This window comes from Saccopteryx bilineata, chromosome 12, assembly GCF_036850765.1.
Source record: "Saccopteryx bilineata isolate mSacBil1 chromosome 12, mSacBil1_pri_phased_curated, whole genome shotgun sequence".
In the NCBI taxonomy this organism is placed as follows: domain Eukaryota; kingdom Metazoa; phylum Chordata; class Mammalia; order Chiroptera; family Emballonuridae; genus Saccopteryx; species Saccopteryx bilineata.
In genome coordinates this window covers 51,432,516-51,453,243 of record NC_089501.1, presented here as the reverse complement: position 1 = coordinate 51,453,243, position 20,728 = coordinate 51,432,516, and the positions used below count along the sequence as shown (strand labels likewise).

General features: G+C 49.2%; 1 protein-coding gene across 2 annotated transcripts in view; it reads right to left on the bottom strand.

Moving 5' to 3' along the window:
* Positions 1-1,834: 1,834 nt before the first annotated feature.
* The window catches only part of FNDC1 (fibronectin type III domain containing 1), a 96,718-nt gene continuing 77,824 nt past the window's right edge, over positions 1,835-20,728 (bottom strand). For both annotated transcript variants that reach the window (XM_066247691.1, XM_066247693.1), the window contains 8 exons: positions 19,854-19,997; positions 17,005-17,235; positions 15,077-15,185; positions 10,438-10,517; positions 8,384-8,413; positions 7,054-7,215; positions 5,608-5,730; positions 1,835-2,623 (listed from right to left, as the gene is read on the bottom strand). In XM_066247691.1, the coding sequence (XP_066103788.1) occupies positions 2,508-2,623; positions 5,608-5,730; positions 7,054-7,215; positions 8,384-8,413; positions 10,438-10,517; positions 15,077-15,185; positions 17,005-17,235; positions 19,854-19,997 (995 nt within the window). In that variant the 3' untranslated portion in view covers positions 1,835-2,507. The remainder of the gene's footprint in view (positions 2,624-5,607; positions 5,731-7,053; positions 7,216-8,383; positions 8,414-10,437; positions 10,518-15,076; positions 15,186-17,004; positions 17,236-19,853; positions 19,998-20,728) is intronic.

Genomic DNA, 20,728 nt, shown 5'->3' with positions numbered 1-20,728 from the left:
GGAATGGATGTGAACAGCGAGGACTCGTTTGAACTATGATGTCACCTCATTTGGACAGAATAATGGGAATAATACTACCTATGCTCAGAGCCCCTGCTTTTGTTTGCCTTTTGGCTGCTCTGTTATCTGGGGCTTGCAGTCATTTCCATCGGGAATGGCAAACACTTAGCTTTAATGAGAGTTTGGGTTTCTGTAATCAAATACAGCCTGAGGTCTGAGGCAGTGCTCGAAAACCACTGTGTGAGCTGAGCGCCAGTGAGTTCTTTGTTTCTGCGAACTGAGCGTGAAATCCTTCGGAGGGAACGTGTCCTTTCATTAGTTAGAGAGCACGGGACAGCCGTTTAGTTATAAAAAGTGCCAACGGTAAAGGAAGGGAAGTGGCCTGCTCCTGGGTGTTGACGGGCTCTCCAACTCTCCCAAAGGAGGCCCCGGACTGGCAGGCTTGCGGGACGGATAGACAGACGACTCCTCTCGTGCGCACGTCATGCATTCCTTATACCCAAGGAGACACTCAGGAAACTCAGATCTCGGGCACTCCACCCCCCTCACCAGGGCCCCTCCTGGTACCTCTCTCCTCGGCACCTCTCTCTTCTCTCCTCTCTCCGATGGCCCATGGCTGGCTGGCTGGTGCACACTGAAGCCAGACAGACATTTGGAGGAGCAGGTAGGAAATGTCAAAGGCAGCCAGTTATGTGCTTATCATGAAAATTCACTAATAGTGAAAGATCTTATCTTTGGCTTGGCATTGTGAAGTACGTTTGAGTGTTAAGAAGAGTAAAATAATAAGGTGTTTTTTTAAGACATCCTTTTTCAAAATATATGCATAAAAGAGTCCCCAAAAGCTAATGAAAGATTCCTACCTTATTTTGCAAATGAAAATGTGCGTAACATAGGAACTGGGTATCTGAGCTGTACCCCCAGGGAACCCTAGAATCTAGAATCCTCTCAGGCTGTCCCAACGCCTGCCTGTTCTTTACTGTTGTTTACAGTACAGAGGGGGTGGTAGGAGCAGGGGTGGGGGGGTGCCTACCAGCCATCACAGCCCCATTGCCAAGACCTGCGAGCTCACTGGTTTCCTTGTAAGTTTACCTTCCAGCCTCCCAGACAAGCCAGGTTTCATCCCCACACAGTGCCGGCCTCAACAGCAGGTACCTCCAGGGGCCTCCAGGGGCCTCCAGGAGCCCGGCCTGCACTGTGCTGCGATGTTGTTTATGTGAGCGGTGAGGCCTTCCAGCCCCGGGAGGCATCTGCCTCTAGCTCAGTCCCAGCCCTGAGTTCCTCAGGTGGGAACCGTCAGGAGACATGCCCTCCACTCAGCAGAGCTGCAGCGGGCTGGGAGGAGCCATGCACAGGGAACGAACACAGTATGTCTACAAGAATTAGAACAATGTGTCTTTGCATAAACCCTCTCCTGCTGCAGGGAGGAGGGGTTAGATGCCTCTGTGTCAAGGAGTAGATACTGAGATTGGCAGGAGAGGGAAAAGGAGTTCTTTTGAAAGACCGCGTTTTCAAATCATTTGGGACCTCGAATCCTAATTAATCTGCAAACATACTGGATATGTCCCCAAAGAGGCAAGTAGGACATTTTCCCCATGGGTAGGGAAAGCTAGAAGACTCTCAGTTTGCAAGGAGTTGGTCATCAGTACGGCAGCAACAGTGTCCCTGCTGTCACCTCCGCCCCCCCCCCCCCCAGCTCAGCGGCATTCATAGAAGGAAGGCGTGATGTTCCATTGCTGTCACCTCACCTAGAGCACGCATGCGCCGAACCCTTCAAACAGACGTTAACCAGCAGTGCCTTTGCTCCAAAAAGTCCCCACACATTTCTCTAGTGAACAAGTACAAATTCAGCGATTTTAATCAACATTCCCGCAGACAAGTGTGGATATGTATATGCATATATACATATATATATATAGATATCAAAACGAGAATTTACAGAGAAGATCTGATACATTTGGTCTAGCAGTGGGTGAGTCCACGGGGGGTAAATCTCAAGTGGGATATGTTTCCTTTGGTGGTGGTTTTAGCAATTCAGTTCTATGGCGTGGAAAGAGACCCGAAGCTTAGAGTCAGCTGGTGTGGGAAGAGTCCAAGGAGAAAAAAGAAAGCGTGTAGCGTCCCATGAAGCCAGCCCCTGCCGTTTCCTGGAGGTGCCGAGGGGGTCTGAAGTCCGTTCCCCAGGAGTGCGAGAGTCGCCCTGAATCAGCAGGCGTCCCCTGCAGCCCGCGTTTCGATGATCTCTGGGCTCTTCTGTTGCAAGCAAACCGCGTGGAGAAGCAAAGTTAATGGCGACGTTGAATCCTGTGTGCGATCTAGGCCAGGACGTGGGGCTGAACTCCAGACTGAAGATGCCCAGTTTCCAGTGTCCATCTCGTCGCTTTGTTGACACCGGGGGGCACAGGGGCTTGGGACACCGTCTTCCTTTTCCTGTGCACTGTGCACGGCCCTTAGTGCGAGGTAGTCCCTGGGGCCGGGCAGGGCGAGCTTTCAGCGTGCTCACCCTGTGGTTACCACTTCCCTGGAATGGAGACCCCGCACTCGTACCAGCCCACGTAGTAATAGGGGGTCCCAAAGCCAATGCTGCCGAAGCTGACGGGCTCCTGGCGGTACTGGCGGAAGTAGCCTGGAAGGGCAGAAGGGACGGGAGGGAGAGAAAGTGCACCTGTGACACTTGTGATTTCTAAGGAGAAACCCGGATTTGGTCTTCATCCCTGATCCTGGCACAGAGCTCCTACAACCCTGGGGATTTCCTAAGTGAGAAGAGCAGTGAAGGTGTCTGGATATTTTTAGCAAATCCCTTTCAGCCACACCTGAGTTGATGTTAATAAGGTGACTTTTGAAAAGCACCTAAAGATGGGGGCTGGTCCCCAGAAGGACTAACCGTGTGATAAGAGGGGAGGACTTGGGAGGGAGGGCGCTGGGGAGGAGTTCGGTCACCAGTGACCACTGACCTCACCAGCCATGCCTATGTAAGGAATGAGGCCGGGCGTGGGAGCTCCTGGTTGGGGGCACATGGAGATTTGGGGAGAGGGGTGTGCCCTCTCCTACAAATCTTGCCCTGTGCATCTCTCCCGTCTAGCTCTTCTGCGTTACATCCATTTGCAATAAACTGGTAATCTAGTAAGCAAAAGGTCTCTCTGAATTTTGTAAGCTGATCTAGCAAGTTAATAGAACCCAAGAGGAATGTGGAGATCTTGGCTCTATAGCCATTGGTCAGAAGCTCAGGTGACGACCTGGACTTGTGACTAGTGTCTGAAGAGGGTGAGAAGAGGCACTCCGACGGTACAGACTGAGCCTTTACCCTGTGGATCTGATACTACTCCAGGTAGATAGTGTCACAATTGAGTTGACTTGTAGGACACTCACCTGTGTTGAGTTGCTTGGTGGCGTGTGTGGGGAACCCATACTTGGAATTGGTATTAGAATCATAGCATTAAAAGTGCCCAAACCAACTGGAAAAATTCTCATCTGTACGACCTCGTTCAGATGGAAGACCTCTGATAAGTTTTTCTTATCAGACAAATGTACTTCCAAATAAACACAACCATTTGGGGTAGGGTCACGGTGGCCTCTGAGGCTTATCCCAAGCATTATTTGTGGGGATAATTGTGTGTCATACAGGTGGAAAAGTGATCATTAACACCCTCTCTCTTTCTCTCTCTCCACAAGAGAAGGCAACGCAGTTAACTGCTATGGAGCACTCACCACAGGGCCAGATTCCCAGCTGGGCCTCACAGAACTGGAGGCCTTGTGACAAGCCCAAGTCCCCAAGCTTTACTTCATGGAGTCTGCGGCAGATGCTTAGATTTTTTTCAAGTAAATTTCTCAAAGGAAAGAGTGCTTTGGCATTTACGACCTCTTATCCCTTGAAATACAAGTGATGCTCCAACCTCCTCAAAAAAAAAAAATTATTTTGGCAGCCCAACAATAGCCCTCACCCTGTGGTCCTGTGTACCCTTGCCAGGTGAGAGGGCACCTGCCATTCTACCAGTGAGTGTACTGATTAGCCGGCACCTTTGTTTAGAGCCAAAACCATGATGACAGTTGAACTCACTGAAATATAAATAATTCACATGATAGGAACCCTGGGGTACTGTAAGATCCTGAAAAAATGTGAATTTAGCATCTTTAGTTTGATGGTTAGTTTTCTGTATCAATTTGGCTAGGCTATGGGTACCCAGATATTTGCTCAAATATTATTCTAGGTCTTTCTGTGAAAGTGTGTTTTAGATGAGATTAACAATAAAATCCACAGACTTTGAGTAAAACAGATTACCCTCCATAATGTGGGTGAGCCTCACCCAATCAGTTGAAGGCCCTAATACAAAAAGACTGACACCCCCTAAAAGGATGGTGTTCTGCAAGCAGACTCACACTGCAACACTGACTTCCCTTGGTCTCCAGCCTGCTGGTCTACCCTGCAGACTCTACCATCATGAGCCAATTTCTTGAAAAATACCAATCTTTCTCCCCATCCCCCCCCCATTGTTTTTGTTTTTCTGGAAAACCCTAGCTATACTTACTTTACTGTTTGGTGTATTTTATTATATCTTATTTCTTTGAAAATGAGTAACTTTATACCACTTTTTTCCCCAAGCTAAAACAGTTGCTAGGTCAGGAACATCTCATGTCTCGAAAATGCCAGATTGCTTTATGTTGAGTGCGTAGAGGGGAAAGTGTTGGACTTCACTCCGTTGTTTCGTTTGTTTGTTTGCTGGGGGAGTTGGTAACATATGCAAGTTGTTCACATTGGAGGTGAATATACTTGTTCTTGCCTTATAATGCCCTAATCAAATACAGTTGGTACGTTGGTTGCTTCCTGAAGCATATCATGGTTGGTTTGAATTTTTTTATTTTTTCTTTCTCTCTACTTCTGTTCTTGCCCATCTTTACCTGGAAGCCCCTCCGACCTGTGCCTGTCTAGGTGCCTTTTGACTTGCCCAGACTCTCTCTTCTGAAACCTTTTCTAACTGGCCTCAGATGGCCTACCTCCCTTAGGGACTGTAATCTGCACAATTACCTGACAACAGGACAATCACGTGACAGAACTCTTGTCATCATCTAAACTTTCACTGGACACCGTTAGTTACCTTTCATATACACTGCTCACAAAAATCAGGGGATCAGGGGACGTGCAGACCCTCCAGTGCTTTCAGCCTTTTGTATAAGTGCGTTTTCACCAATGAAATAGAAGCTGGTTTTGCATCTCATTTGCATAATGAAACAACTTTGACTTGTTTGCTTTTCTGATGTTCTTGTTTAATAAAAAAAATAACAAATGCTTTGTTTTATCGCCTCATATTCATTTTGAAATATCCCCTAATTTTTGTGAGCAGTATATTTATCTTCCCTCTCCAGTAATGAGCCCTATTCCTGAGAGACGGGCTAAGATCTGAGTCCACTGTATCCCCGCCTTCCCTGGCACACTCCAGTCCCAGCACAGGGAAGGAGTATTCTGTTGGGTTTTTTATTTGCATGATCCGAAATGCTGCCGACACTGACCTGTCTTGGAATGGCAACCCCACGGCAGGGCCAGGGCGAACATCTCCATGCCTTCGCCTTCCTCCCTCAGCCCCTGAGAAGCATGCAGGTCCTGGTTCTCATTACCTTGAATGTTCGGGAGGGCCTCTATGTAGGACTGAGGCCCCGTCCTCCCATCAAGGTGCGAATCCACGAACTGACAGTGATCCTCGCCTCTTCCCCAGCTGTCCCCAATGCTGTGGAATGTGTCTTCAGGGAGAAACGAGATCAGTCAGTGACAGCTCAAGAAATGCCACTGCCGGCGTAGGAGTGGGCACAGGTGCCGGAGACAATTTGAACTGGGTACATTCCTTAAACCCCGTGTGTCATACTTCCCATGTTTGAAAAATGGTGCTAATGACACCAACCTAGAGTGCTGTAAAAGGCCTCAGAGAGAACGCGTGTGCTACATAGTCAACCCTGTTCATTAAATGGAGACTGTTAATATTACAGGCCGTTTCAGCTTATAAAAGCGTAGATCGTTTTACTCCTTGTTTTTTTTTAAAGGAATAGGTGAAACAAATCTAGTCAAAGAATGCATTATGATATAATTATTGAAGGCATGACGAGCTATAAAAATAGAAGGACCCGTTTTCATGTGTAACTGGGAGAGTGTGTCTGTGCACGCGGCACTGTCCGTGGTGCTGAACCCCAGGGCACAGTAGGGCAGACCCTGGGATCCTGGAGAGGGCTCTGCAACCTCCCCTAACAGTTAGGAGTCACGGTGGCGGGGGGTGGGGGGCAGTGGAAGAAGAGAAAAGAAAGAGGAGAGAGAGAAGCAAACAGCCGGCGGGTGTGGAGAGAGGCATCCACAGTGAGAAACTCCCAGAGTGGGATCGTCAGGGAGACTTCGTTCTCACCTTATCTTGAAATGATACCACTAGCAAGCAAGCAAGCAAGAAAAGCAACAACAATAACAAAAAAACCCATAACAAAACATAAACTAGCTGAAGGAAATTTGTATGTTTTAAGAAATTTCAAGTTGTGCACGTTTTGAAAGAAAAACCAAGTTGTGTAGGTGGGTGAGTCGAAAGCAGCTGAGTCAGCACGGCGTTGTGAAATGTTAGTAGGTACAGTGTGTGCGTCATTCTTTGTTTTAATCCATACCCGTGATGAGAACAATGTAATTTTATTTGGACACAGAGCAAATTGTGCCGCGATGTATGTTTCACCATCTCTTTCTCTGCAAAGCCGCACCAATGGCAGGGAATGAAGGAGGTATTTACTCAATTCTTCCAGTTTATTCTTGCGCCTATTACTACTGAATTAATGGAGAAAAACTGGCCTTTGAGTTTATAACAGAACTTTGGATTTCATTTCTAGCCTGTAGTATATTTAAAAATATATATATTTCTGGGTACCAGTGTAGAAACTAGCTACCCTAAAATAGAGCCTGCAGAAACTGGCTTGTACTTGAGCCAGACCTGAATATATTTTTATGCGCCTGCTATGTCAAGTTAATATCTCATAAAATCAAAATTTCTCATACTGTCCCGCAGCCAGGCAGCCAGCCAGCCATCCTCGGGGTCCTACCTTTCAGGTTGTCGCTGAGGTAGATCTTATACCGCAGTGAGTTACAGAGGACGACCCCCACAAACTTTCTGTACCACGTCCGCTTCACATACTGCCGGCCGTGGCAGTCCGTGTAGCCAGGGTCATGTTTAAAAGCAAACGGGATCCAGATGGGCTCGCCACCTTGACAACAAAAAAAACACCAAGTTGTGGCATGCCACAGTGTTTATTGTTGCGTAAAGCACCAGTAAATCTGACTGATTCGCTGGGCCTTCCTCCTTCCTCAGGGCTTTTCTGAGCAAAGCTTTCCCCCCTCTCAATGGGCATCCTCTTCCTCTTTCTTTTTCTTTCTTAGGACTGGAATACAATTGGGGAATTCCTTTTACTTGAACATAGTGAAGGGATTCTCAGAGTACAGAAAGGGATTTCAACCTCAAGGAAAATAAATGTAGCAAATTTGATCTTGTGGGGCATGCCATCCGACCCCTGTCCCCACAAGTCCCTCAACATAGACTCCTACTGTTCTTGTCACTCATAAGACCTGTCCTGAACTTAAATTAAGTAATAGAGCTTTCTCAGCTTTTTTTTTTTAAGTAAAATTTTGTTGTATACTTAATGCATTTTGTTCTCTTCTTAAGAACTTAAAAGATTCGCTCAGCGGTAGAGCGTCGGCCTAGCGTGCGGAGGACCCGGGTTCGATTCCCGGCCAGGGCACATAGGAGAAGCGCCCATTTGCTTCTCCACCCCTCCGCCGTGCTTTCCTCTCTGTCTCTCTCTTCCCCTCCCGCAGCCAAGGCTCCATTGGAGCAAAGATGGCCCGGGCGCTGGGCATGGCTCTGTGGCCTCTGCCTCAGGCGCTAGAGTGGCTCTGGTCGCAATATGGCGACGCCCAGGATGGGCAGAGCATCGCCCCCTGGGGGGCAGAGCACCGCCCCTGGTGGGCGTGCCGGGTGGATCCCGGTCGGGCGCATGCGGGAGTCTGTCTGACTGTCTCTCCCTGTTTCCAGCTTCAGAAAAATGGAAAAAAAAAATAAAAAAAAAATAAAAAAAAAAAAGAACTTAAAAGATTCAAAGGGGGTTGAATGCAAATAAACTTATCTATTCTCATAGATATTGGACACACATAATGGTTGTCTTATAGATATTGGCTGCTATGGCCCTATTAAAAAAAATTCCCAGATATTCTGTTCCCTGGATTAGGATAAAGGGTGAAAAGAGACCATATAAGTTGTTATAAAATTATAAAAAATGCAAAAATGGACCAGCATTTCTACTTGTAATTGTAATCATCTCATATTCAATATTAAACTTGATTACTAAAATATCAAGTTTATCAAGTTGAGGGACTTACCTGGCGGCCTCACGACAAGCAGAGGGTTGTCTGTAGAATGAAAAAGAAATAACTGACATCATTATCACAGTTCACAACCACACGATTGCTGAAATGTTTATTCTAATTGAAAGGGCTACTGCCCAAACTGGAACAGGTTAAAAAAAAAAAGGTAAGGTTTACAATATTTGACAACATTTTTCCTTAGCTTTCATTGTCTAAGCTATTTCACTATTTATATAGATGCTCTGGGTCTCTGAAAATAATATTTTGGCATTGGGTATGACAAAATAATTAGAAACTCTCACTGTGTCTTAAAATGTGTCCATCTTGGGAAAACAGTTCTGTAGTTTCTTAAAAAGGTAACTATGTGTCCATTACACGATCCATCCGTTGTACTCTAGTATTTATCGGACAGAAATTAAAATGTGTCCATTCCAATACTTACCCATGAATGCTTGCAGAGGTTCTATTGTTAATAGCCAGAAAGCGGAAACAATCCCATGTCTATCAACAGGTGAGAGAATGAACCACTTGTGACCGTACAATAGAACACTGCTAAGCAGTAAAAAAGAGAATAAACTACTTTGTAACTTCCTACGCTAGGGCCGATTTAGGACCTCAGTTTTCCTCAGTTTTTTTGATAGATGCTTAAATTTGAATTAGTGGGGATTTTTCTATAGATCTTTCTCATGTTAATTCTGATCATTGCCAAAAGTCCGCCTTGTTTTTTAGGAAATGTGGCCATAAACCCAGACATGCTCCTAGCTTCGGGGCATTAGCCACCGATAGTGGTTCTTCCCTTATCCCTCCTTAGCTACCGATGGGAGACCCGCTTCATCGATGACACAGGTGCACACGCTTTGGCGGCCCTTTGTCTGCGTCTCCAAAGTAGAGCACCTTCTCTGTACTGGAAACAGACAGAAGATTTCCCTTTGTTCCACATATCTGATTCGGAAGATTTCCGGGGTCATTCCATTTAGAAATATCTCCCAAGGAGAAGTGCCCTGGACTTGAGCTCCATGTAGGAAATACAATAAGCAAAGGGAAGCTGGGGTTTCTGTTTCAGCGCGGAGCTGGCTCAGCGGCGCGTCCGAAGGCGGCCTGGCCGACAGCCTCCGGCCCCCTTTCTCCGGCGTGGGCGTGGCTTCCCACGTGGTCAGGCTGCTAACCCAGCAACTGTCTCCACGGTCAGCTACGCGTGCTGCCTCCGACCGTGAACACAGGAGCCTTGTACTGAAGGGCCTCAGAGCACCCAGCCTCCCCCAGACAGGGACATCTTGTGGGCGACACTGCGTGTGAGACCATACTTCCATTAAACTCTCCGTGTTAAGTCAAGACAACGCAGTGTTAGAAGCGGCTGCCTCTCAGGCCTCCTGACATTGAAAGCTCTTCAGCTGTTTGCAGTAAAACAATTATCTCCGCAACTACCTACATCTTTTACAGATAGAGTCACACTTTTCTTTCCCACATGGTTGGAAACTAGGATTTCCCCTAGTTTTCATTGTAATTTGACCTTTCTGACCGGGCGGTGGCGCAGTGGATAGAGCGTCGAACTGGGATGCGGAAGACCCAGGTTCGAGACCCTGAGGTCGCCAGCTTGAGCACGGGTTCATCTGGTTTGAGCAAAAGCTCACCAGCTTGAGCCCAAGGTTGCTGGCTCTAGCAAGGGGTTACTCGGTCTGCTGAAGGCCCACGGTCAAGGCACATATAAGAAAGCAATCAATGAACAATTAAGGTGTTGTAATGCGCAACGAAAAACAATTGATGCTCCTCATCTCTCCGTTCCCATCTGTCTATCCCTCTCTCTGTCTCTGTAAAAAAAAAAAAAAAAAAAAGGAATTTGACCTTTCTACTTTCCAGGCCGTTCCAATAATGACAGTTTTAATTTTATGATCCAAGGTTTAACCTAGCGGAAAGAAAATAATGTGTGTTTTGTAAAGCAGTATCCAATGTGAATTCATTAAATAGAAAAGTTGGGATGTTATGTCTTCAGTTTTTCTTCTATTGTGGTCAGTAAGTATTTCAAATCATTTGTTTTTGAGAAAAGGAAAAAAAAAATAAGTCAGCCGTACCTGATTCTGTAACAAATGAGACCGAAGGGCTGATGGGTCCATAGCCATGAGGATTTTTGGCTTGAACTTTAAAATAATACCTGAAATGGGAAGAAAACGCTGTTTGAAGGTAGAAGCTTTGGTTCTGTGTAATGAGACAGATTCCCGAGCTACCGAGCACCTACTCTGTGGCGGAGTTTCACCACTTTTTTTTTTAAACTAATGCATACATCACAGCTATTTCTTCATACTTTTATCTGAACTTTCTCATTTTCTCATAATGTTTCAAAATAATACAATTAACAGCATAGACATGTGGCTCATGGGAACGGAAAGGGTGTACTGGGCCAATCAGTCACTCAGAGAGAGTGTGTTCTGGGCACCACGGGCTGCCCTGCCCCGTGGGACGTGTCCCTGGATGAACCCCCCCTCCCCACGCAAACGTGTCCTGCTCCGGTCCCGCAGCTCGAGGCCCACATCTCGAGAGGGAGAAGCCGGAGCCGCCGCCGCTTACGCAGCAGAATTCACACTTTAACCTAATTCTCATCGCTGGTCTCCGTGGGAAAAAGCAGGCTGTCTGACCCAGTTGGGATTGTTGGCAGAGAGAGCGTGAACCGGGCAGAGGTCGGTGTCCTCGGTGGCGCTCACGTGACGGCATGCTGGGTGCGTGACCAGTGCGGGGCTGGCTCCGGAGCTTTGAAACAGTTCCGAGGGCCCGGGGCCTCCGGGAAGCAGAGGCGGGGCCAGCGAGGGGGTGGGGGGGAGCTGGGGGGTTCTGCTGTAGGTTTAGCCCTTGTCTTGGAACGGAGGACCTGCTGGAAGGCACAGCATCTGAATCAGCTTCTTCAGAGGGAGACCGATACGTCCCCTGGGTGGGGAGCCCCAGAGCACCCTGCTTTGCTTTCTCAGGAGCTACAGGACTAAAGGGGGGGCCGAGAACTACCGTGGAGCGCTGTGTTCACCCACACATAGCCCCCCCCCGCGCCCATGCTCTCCTAGGCCTCAGCTACCTAGAGGCCAGGAAGCGGGCCAAGTCCCGTGAGCGTGGCTCTGCCGGGCTGGAGAGTTCACGACAAGCCTGTCCCTGTGGCTCCCGGCCAGCGGGAGCCACACGTCATGGTGACGGAATTCCTTGATTAAGTCGGGCACACAGATCATCTGCACGAATGAAAATGCACTAACTTTTTAAAAGGTGAATTACTGACATTCAGAGAGCAGAGGCCCATGTCCGCCGTGCCGCTGTCTGGGCACCAAGCCTCTGAGCTCTGGTGCCCACCCAGGGGACCAGCGGCCCCACCGTTAGGACAGAGAGAGAGCACGGGCTTCCGCACTTGATTAAAACTCAGAGCTGGCTGAAATGGCTGAAACGATTAAGGCGTTTGGTAAAATGAGTCTTCAATTAGCCTTTCAAGAAAGTCATTCACATCTCCTAAGGGCAGAATCCTTTTTACAGTTTCACTGAAGAGAACAAAAAGATATGCACGTTAAGAATGCACGGCTTTCCAGATCGCGACCCCCTCGCGGTCTTCCCGGTTACGCGCGGGTCCATTCAGCGCTGCGGAGTCATTGAAAGCAAACCTCTGTGGGCAGCTCAAGCGGTGGGGTCGGCACATGTTAGTGATACTGGCTGAGCTGACAGATACATTTTTTCCCTTAAAAAGGGGGAAATCAAAACCTAATGAATGACACTTATATTCTGAGGCTGCAGGGGACATTTCTGCTGAGTGTTTCTCCAGCCAGCGCTGGGGCCAGCCTGATGCCCTCCCCCCCAAGCTCCGAGCTCAGCCGCCATGCAGTTGAGGGGATGCTAAGCAGGGTGGCCCGGGGGTCTGGGGAAGCTTGTCCGGCCTCCGCTCTAGCAGTGTGCCTGACCACCGAAACCTCAGGATGCTGCCAGCCCGCCCACCCGGTCCGCACCGCCATTCTAACCTCCACAAAGCCTGCGCGGCCCCGTTTCCAAAGACGCATTTCGATTGAACTTCACCTAATGTGTCAAAGTACACTGAAACAGGCTGAACTGAAAAGTAACACGGAGTGATGAAAAAAATGTCAAGTTCCTACTTTTCAAAAGCCACATTAAGCTTTTCCTATGAGCTGAAATATTTCATCCTCTGAGAAGCGTCTCTGCCTCGTCCAAGTCACAGGGGCAAGCCATGCCTTGCCTCTTGCTATACAGCCTTTGGCCTTTCTTTTGAATGGACTCCACAGCAACAAATCTTCATCCTTTTAAGTGTGGATTAAAATACGCGGGCCCTGGAAAGTGAGCTGGCGCGGAGTTGGCTGAAGCGTGCCCACGTGAAGTCAAAAGCAAGATTCAACTAAACAGGACCACGGCTGGTTTCCACACTCTGGCTCCTCTTGAGCCCACAGACTTCTTGTGTCTCCTCCGCAGGGGACTCTGACGTCGGCCCCTGGGGAGCCCTGGGGTCTGCGATGGGAATGGGAGAACACAGACCCCTGGAGGGAGCCTGTGGGTTCCTAAAGGGAGCCCACCAGAGCCCGGCTGCAGGAGGGTCATGCGGGGGGACAGCAGCATCCTTATACCACAGCGACCCTTTCCTCGCTGGAAAGGTTCTGCAGCCATTCGGAGGGGTTTGGAGGAGACAGAGGGAGGAGGTGCCAGGGCTCGCCCCTGAGCCAGCATGCCCGGCGGAAAGGGTGACCGATGACCGGGGAAGGCACCCTGGGGAGGCCACAACAGCAGCTGCTGTCCCCAGTCCGCCCACCAGGGAGCTGAGCATGGGCGGAGGCTAGGACAGAAGCCACAGGGGATCCCACAGGCCCTCTGGGACCAGCCTGCCCAGCCCTGGGCCTTCTCACCCCTCCGGCCACACGGGCCTCCCTGCCTTCCCAGAGAAGGCTGCCTTTCTGAACATCCTTTGTGCCTGGAACCGCTTGGCCTCACCCTTCCCTCCTTCTCTGGGTTAACAACGGCTTATCTGACTTCCCCAGTGAGGCCGATCCCTTGGCCCCTCTGCCCCCAGCTCAGAAACAAGACCCCTGTCTATGCTGTTTCCAAGCAGTGTTTCCTCTGCCAGACTGAGCAGTGGGAGGACCAGACCACGGTGTGGTTTACCACCCGGCCCGGCTCCCCCTCCCCGCCCGCCCTCAGCGCGCAGGGTGGTGCCTGGCACAGAGCAAGCAGTAAGCACTCAGTGCATCCTGGCTCATTCTCACGTGTTGAAAGAATGAGTAAACCTTCATCCTGCATAACCATCTCCCGACGTGATTCAAAACTCAGCGTCAGTCTGGCAGCAAAAGTTGTGGAAAACCCGCCGGACTTGGGGCTGGGGCCCAGAAGGCTGGACTCCGTTCCGGAGCGAGGGGCCCGGGCGGAGCAGCGCTCGGGGCGGCCGTGCAGTCAGAGCGTGCTCGCTGCACCCACCGGACGGAGAACGGGGGTCGACCCGTTCGCTCTGCACTTTCTCTCCATTAGTTAGTTTTCATCACTATCAGGGAAAAATAAAGTGTTTCTCCTCAACTTCTTAATTTGCTGCTTGCTTTTTATCTGCCCCGATCCTGAAATTCACGATAGTTTCTAAGCACAGTTCAAGGGAGCCCGAGCGTGTGCTGAGACGCCCAGGAGAGGCCCCGGCCAGCGGCAGTGTCCTGTTACCCAGGGCTGGTGTCCAGTTCCTGAACAGACACTTAGCCCATTTCTGTTTAAGGACAGTATTGTGTTCCAACCTTCACTGTGTTCCTCTGACTATATAGAAAATGGGAGACCTTGGGACCACAGTCATGCCATTTGCTACATAAATAGGGTGGCTTGATGTGACAGGGTGTACTGGAGCCATTTGTACGGGCTTGAGCCAGGCGATCATTAGATATGAAGGAATTCTGAATACTCACTGGCAGCTTGGAATTGGCCGTGGTGGGAGCATTTACACTACAGGAATTGGCAAACATCAAATTCCAGGGAATCTTGTTTTTTTCCCAGACAGCTGGTTTATAAGCACACCACTGCTCAACCATCACGTGTTTGGTGCTGCACCCATGTTCACCCACCAGGGAAGCTTTCCTGATGGCCATTACCATCAAAACCAGATAGTGTAAAAGCAGAAATGGGCACTCCCTGCCTCGTACCCTTGGGAACAAGTTTGCATATTTCACACCGAAGGCTACAAACTCTATCTCCCAGATAGTCAGCCCTCTGGCCAGCCAGCTACTCGCCCAGTTAGAAAGATGTGGTCGCGATATATATTAATGTGTAAAATGCATTTTCCTTGAATGATCTAGACTTTTACATCATGGAGTTTGAGTGCCAGTTAATTAAAATGTTTAGCCATTGCTGCTCCATTAATGTCCCATGTGAAGATTATGCTATCTAATGCTATCCCAATGGATCAATTCCTTTCAACACACAGAACAACTTGTGTTCCCCAGTGGTAGGTAGTTTAGTCTCTGGAAACTAGGGAACAGAATATCAATACAGTGGACAAACAATTACAGTATGTGTAGTATGTAGTAATTTCTCCCAAGAAAGATACTGTACATGTCATTCAGTAAGTGTTTGTTGATATTCTCAGAGAACTAAGCATAGAATGCAAAAGAAATCATAAAAACATTCTGATTGAGCCTTACATGCTCAACCTAAGGATATCTGTAAGCATGTACACAGGTCTCATTTCTCGGCTTCTCAGCGACGGACACATCATACCTTGTGTTTGGCTTCAGGTTTTCAATGGGCAGGTGAGTTACTGAGGAAGCTTGCGTGGACCACTTGTTCCTGATGAAGTCTTCGTAGGACGCACTGTAAACCAAGTAACCTGCACGTAGAGAGAAGGAAGAACCCAGTGAGGGCCAAGGAAGCACACCACACAGAGGCGTGGCCTGTGGAGGGAGGTGGAGAGGGGGCAAGGCCCAGGGGCAGCTCCGCCTCCGCAGGACGGTTCCAGAGAGAGCAAGCCGTGTGCTGGTGAGGAGAGGTATGCCACTGGCGTCTTCTGGTGACTCCAGATGCAGGTGACAATCTCCCATCCACATCTGACTCGAGAAAAGTGAGTCTTAGAGAGAGGTCACTATCTTGTTCAAGTTCACATTTACTAATTCATTGAGTAGGTAATTATGGCATTCCTATCATTGGTCAGATAACCGTACTGAGTCCTGAAGATGAAATAGTGACCACAATCTTAAGGAGCAGTAGAGCAGATGGACAAACCGAGTAACTCAGCTGTGATTGTACCATGGAGGATCTGCCCGCTAGTTAGTTAGTTCGGAGGGGTGGGGAGGGGCCCTGGGCAGGGAGGGCCATCAAAATGGGGCTGATAACTGAAGGCTGGGAAGCACAGAGGTGCAGGGAGGGGGTGGGAAGTCATTCCAGGAAGACCTGGGCGAGGACACTGAAGAGGGAGAACCAGGAGGCGGGGCCTCAAAGAGGCGAGTTGGGGACACTCGGAGATGCGGCACAAGAAGCACAGGATGGAAAACACACAGGGCCCCGAGGTCACACAGGCCTCTGCTTTCATCCCAACAGGGGAGGACACGAGAGGGTGACATCCCCGGGCCATCTTCAGTGACTCTGTCTGGGGCAGAGAGGAGAACGGACCAGGTGTGGGTGTGGATGGGTGGTCCAGCCAGACGACCGTGCAGCACCCGGGTGAGTGCAGGCTGACGAGGGGGTTGATGGAGAGAAACGGACGGGTCCCAGAGGAACCTGGAAGGTCAAACCGATGGGATTAGCTGAACGTGGAGGGGAAATAAAAGGAGTGTGGAGGATGACCCTAAAGCTCCAGGCCTGCAAAAGTGGGCAGGGCCTGGGGCCGTGCTCTGGAATAGGAAACCAGATGACTGGTTGGTTTGGGGGACAAGAAGGACCCCAAGTCTGGTTTGGGATTCTCCGAGACTGAGATCCTGTGGAGATGTCCTGTGATGATGTCAAGTGGGCACCACATGCTAACTGTGTGAGGTGCAGAGCAGAGGCAGGCTTGGCCTTGAGCTGTGAATCAATGATTCATCTCCAAGAGGAATTAAATCCACGTGCCCGAGTGAGATCCTGGCGGAGATCGGATAGAGCAAGAAGAAAAGAGGACTTAGGACCACGCCGGGAGAAAGCCCAACATTTAACGCTGGGCTGAAGAGGACCAGCCTGTGAGAGGGACTCAGAGGCTGAGAGAATCAGATCACAAGTCCAGAAGGAGGAGAAGGTCTTAGACCAGCAACCAGCGCGTCCAGTAGGCAGCCTGCTTTGTTTAGCAACCCATGATCACAGGTTACCTGCACAAGAGCTGCTCTGGTGACATAAACAGCATGTATTAGATTCACACAGCTGACCAGTGGGCATGCCAGGAACAGATTCTAAGCTTTCTTCCTTCCCTCCCTCCCTCCCTCCCTCCCTCGCGCGCCCCCTCCCCCCCTCCCTCCCTCCCTCCCCCCTTCCTCCCGCCCTCCCTCCTTCCCTCCCTCCCTTCCTCCCTCCCTCCATTCGTCCCTCCCTCCCTCCCTCCTTCCTTCCAATCCAACCAAAACCATCCATCCATCCTTCCACCCATCCACCCATTCATCCCTCATCTGTGCACCCACTAATGTCTGCATTTCCCACCTACAGACAGTAATGATGGGAACTCTGAGCCTCTGCCTTGGACGCACCTGTTACCACATCTCCTGGAGTGGCTTTGTTCCAGTCCACGATGACAAACGAATGGCAGCCTTCCACAGCAACGATGGTGATGTTGCGGGGGGCGTGCTGAGGAGGCAGCTCACTCTTCCTCATGTCGTTTGGAATGATCTCAGCCAGGCTCTCCACTTGGAAGTGGTCCAGGGCGTCAGTCAGAGAGCAAGGGGCCGATGGGTCTTTACTTAGGTACGTCACGTAAGGCGCTGGAAAAGAACAGATTCCCAGTCAGGTGGCTGAAGGTTTTCTCTGGTGGCGGCAACATAATGTTTGCTCCATGGAAGAGACCAAGCCTTCTGTCTCTCCGTGATTGACAGAGGTTCCAAGGCCATCGGCCCTGATGCCAAACTCAGACCTGCATCTTTACCTCTCCTTAATGGAGCCACACATATTCAGAGGTTAATCGTGGTTTCAAAAGGTCCTATTGCCCCTTTAACATTGATGACTATGGCCTCAAAGTGACTTCAAAAGATCCCCAAACTGCAGTCAATGTAACATAAGTTAGGTCGGCAGTATTTTACCATCCCAACGACCAAACATTTAGAAAAGTGTGACTCAGGCCCAGCTGGGGTTCTCTGAACACACTCCATTCCTTAGACCAGGGGTCTCAAACTCGCGGCCCGCCGAACAATTTTGTGCGGCCCGCAGACTAATCCACGAAGTTCAAAATATTTTGGATAAAATTAAGTAAGCCTAGGAGCCTACTTGTATTTTTCATTTCTCTAGCATCCTAGCTAGATATTAGCTTAGTTAACAGCAGTTGTGATGCGAACTACAGTTTCTGGTCGTTTTGTGACACTGAGTAAACTGCATGTACGATTGTGCTTGTTGTACTGATTTTTTTTTGTTTTCAACTGCAGTGAGAAAAGTGTTGCATAACAGTTGCCTTTTGTAGACCTAGTGCGGCCCGCCGAACAGCTGTGATCTTGCTCTGCGGCCCACATGCTGAGTTGAGTTTGAGACCCCTGCCGTAGACAGTCTTGGGACCAGAAAGAAATATATACTGATCAAGCTATCCAACCTCTCGGATATATATACTGATCTAGATATCCTAGCCTCAGTCCTGGGTGGCCTTGCCTCGGGCTTCAGGGACCCTCAGAGCCACCTGTAATGTCTGCACAGGGCAGGCCGGAGCAGCCTTACACAACATTTCTTCTCAGAACAGTAACGGCAGCTCACTTGGATGAATGCGAGCTTTCCTTACGCATGGTATCTCAGTGGGCTCAAGGGCACCGGGAGTGAGGCAGGACTGGGACTGATGTCCCCTGCCCCGGCCGAGCCTACTGCCACTGAGCGGAGGCCCACGAAACAAGGGTCAGACAGGAGACTGGACGCCCAGCCCACGGCCCTTTTTGTTACACCAGTCTAAAAGAAGTCAGAAACGCCAGTGAATCAGCTGGGCTTTATACAGACAAGACTCCTGAGTGCTGTGCTGTGACTGATCTCTGGTACTTTCTAAATGTTCCATTGCATCTTTGGTACAGGCTCACATTCCCGGTGGCCTGACAACTGAACACGATTTTTTGCTGCTATATTCTCCAATACAGTGGTGCCTTGACACACGAGTTTAATTCGTTTCAAGGCTGAGCTCGTGACTCAATTTGCTTGTGTGTCAAATCTAGTGAAGGGCGGCGGAAGTTCGTGATTCAAATATTCGCTTGTGACTTAAAGCAAAAATCCCACAAGTGCCTGCTCATCTCAAATTGCTCGTGATTTAAAGTGCTCATGTGTCAAGGTACCACTGTAATTTGTATAAAATTAAGTCTTTAGAGCTTATCCATGGATCTCATCAGGAGGTTTTGGGGGAGTAATCTTCTCTGCTTTATAGAGTATGGACATAGAATTAGCCAGACAATGGCAAGCCTTTCAGTCTTCAGAAGAGTTCTTTGGAAGAGCGAATAATAGTGCTTAAAGGATTTCAGATTTGTTGCGGAGCTAGAGAGAGAAAGATTTGGTGACTACAGCCAGGCTGCCGAATGCCACGGGCCAGCGTCAGCATTTGCCTCGGTTAAATGCTCGTTCTACCCGAATGTGTCATGTAGACACGCAATGCTACAATCTTGGCCAGCCAGCCGGCCGTTCTCTGGTTATGGCAGATCATTGGTTTAGTTTAAGCTATTGCCCTTCTCTACTAATTCACATTTTTTTTTTTCCACTTAGTAATACATTCATCTGTCTCATTAGCGGAGTTCATTCAGGGTGCGGGAAAAGAAGACTCCCAAAGGGAGTGGAACACAATTTAGCCAAACAGAATTTCCCCGCGCACTTGTTTGCATAACTGACAAAAAAAAAAAAAGAGTAAAACAAATTTCTAGACGCCAAGTCTTTGAGGCCAGTGAAAATGCTGGGGAGTGACAAGGAGAGACAGCTCGGCCCTGTGACGGCAGAGGGAGCAGGGGGCTCGTTTCCGCCCCCTGCCCATCTTTGAGGAAAACCGGACAAGCTCCGTGCAGCCACCGCCAGGGGAAGTCTCCCCGGGGAGAGGTCGGCTGCAGTAAAAGTTCTTGTGTTCCCTGGACCGGAGGGGTTTTCAGTGGCCCTTCCTCTTAGGTGACACAGACAGCCTCTCTAATCCCTACTCTGTCGAATTCCAGATGCCCCCTGCACGCTCCCCTCCCCTGACGTCTGCATAAGGCAAGTTCCTGGGCATCTGAGCAGGAGTGACTCACCGAGCCGCCTCACATGGACACTGCACTCTGGGAAAGTTTCTGCTCCAAATGTGCCTCTCTGGCCAGGCCAAGAGATTAGCTACGCTCTTCTCCAAAGAACGAAAGTTAAAAAACCCATGTTTCTCTGATTAAGAAATTAGAATTCATCTATTTACCAACAAATCGTTTCTTCCCAGCCATATCGAATTCTTCTTCAGGAAAGGAACTAATGGTGCCTTCTGGTGGGATGACATTGGGCACGGCAGCCGTGGGGGAGGGCTTGGTGGTGGCCGGTGGCCTCGAGGTCTCAAATTCATAATCTGAAATGATAGGAAGGTTTTGTGATCGGGCACTTCCTGAAAAGGAGCACTATTTGCAGTCCCAAGAAGCCTTCCTAAGATTCAACTCTAGATTAAAGCATGCGCACGCCTTCCCTGAAGTAAATGCCATGCCTAAGCACGACCCATCTCTGATAAAACAGTATTTCCCGACCCCTCCTAGTCCCCTCAGAAAAGAAGCTGCAGAGAAAAGAGAGGAAGGGAAAAGAGAAACACGGATGACCAGAAAAATGAGATTTTAGAATTAAAGTTGTGGAGAGCTTAGAATTCATCCAGTTTCATATGTTCCTGTTACTGGTCCCAGGCCATTCTCTAGTTTCTTTTTTAGAGCCATAAAAAATTCATATAAAAAAAGAAACTTGATTTTTTAAAAAATTTATCATTTTGGGGGTAGAGCTCCAGCCCAGTGTATGGAAGTCCCAGGTTTGATTCCCAGCCAGGGCACACAAGAGAAGCAACCATATTCTTCTTCTCCACTCCTCCTCCTCTTCCTTCTCTTTCTCTCTCTCTCTCTTCTCCTCCTATAGCCATAGCTCAATTATTTCGAGCAAGTTGGCCCTGGGCACTGAGGATGGCTCCATGGCCTCCCTCAGGTGCTAAAAATAGCTCAGTTTCCAAGCAACAGATCAAAGGCTCAGATTAGTAGAGCATCCCTGAGTAGGGGACTTGCCCTATGGATCCTGGTTGGGGCATATGTGGGAGTCTTATCTCTG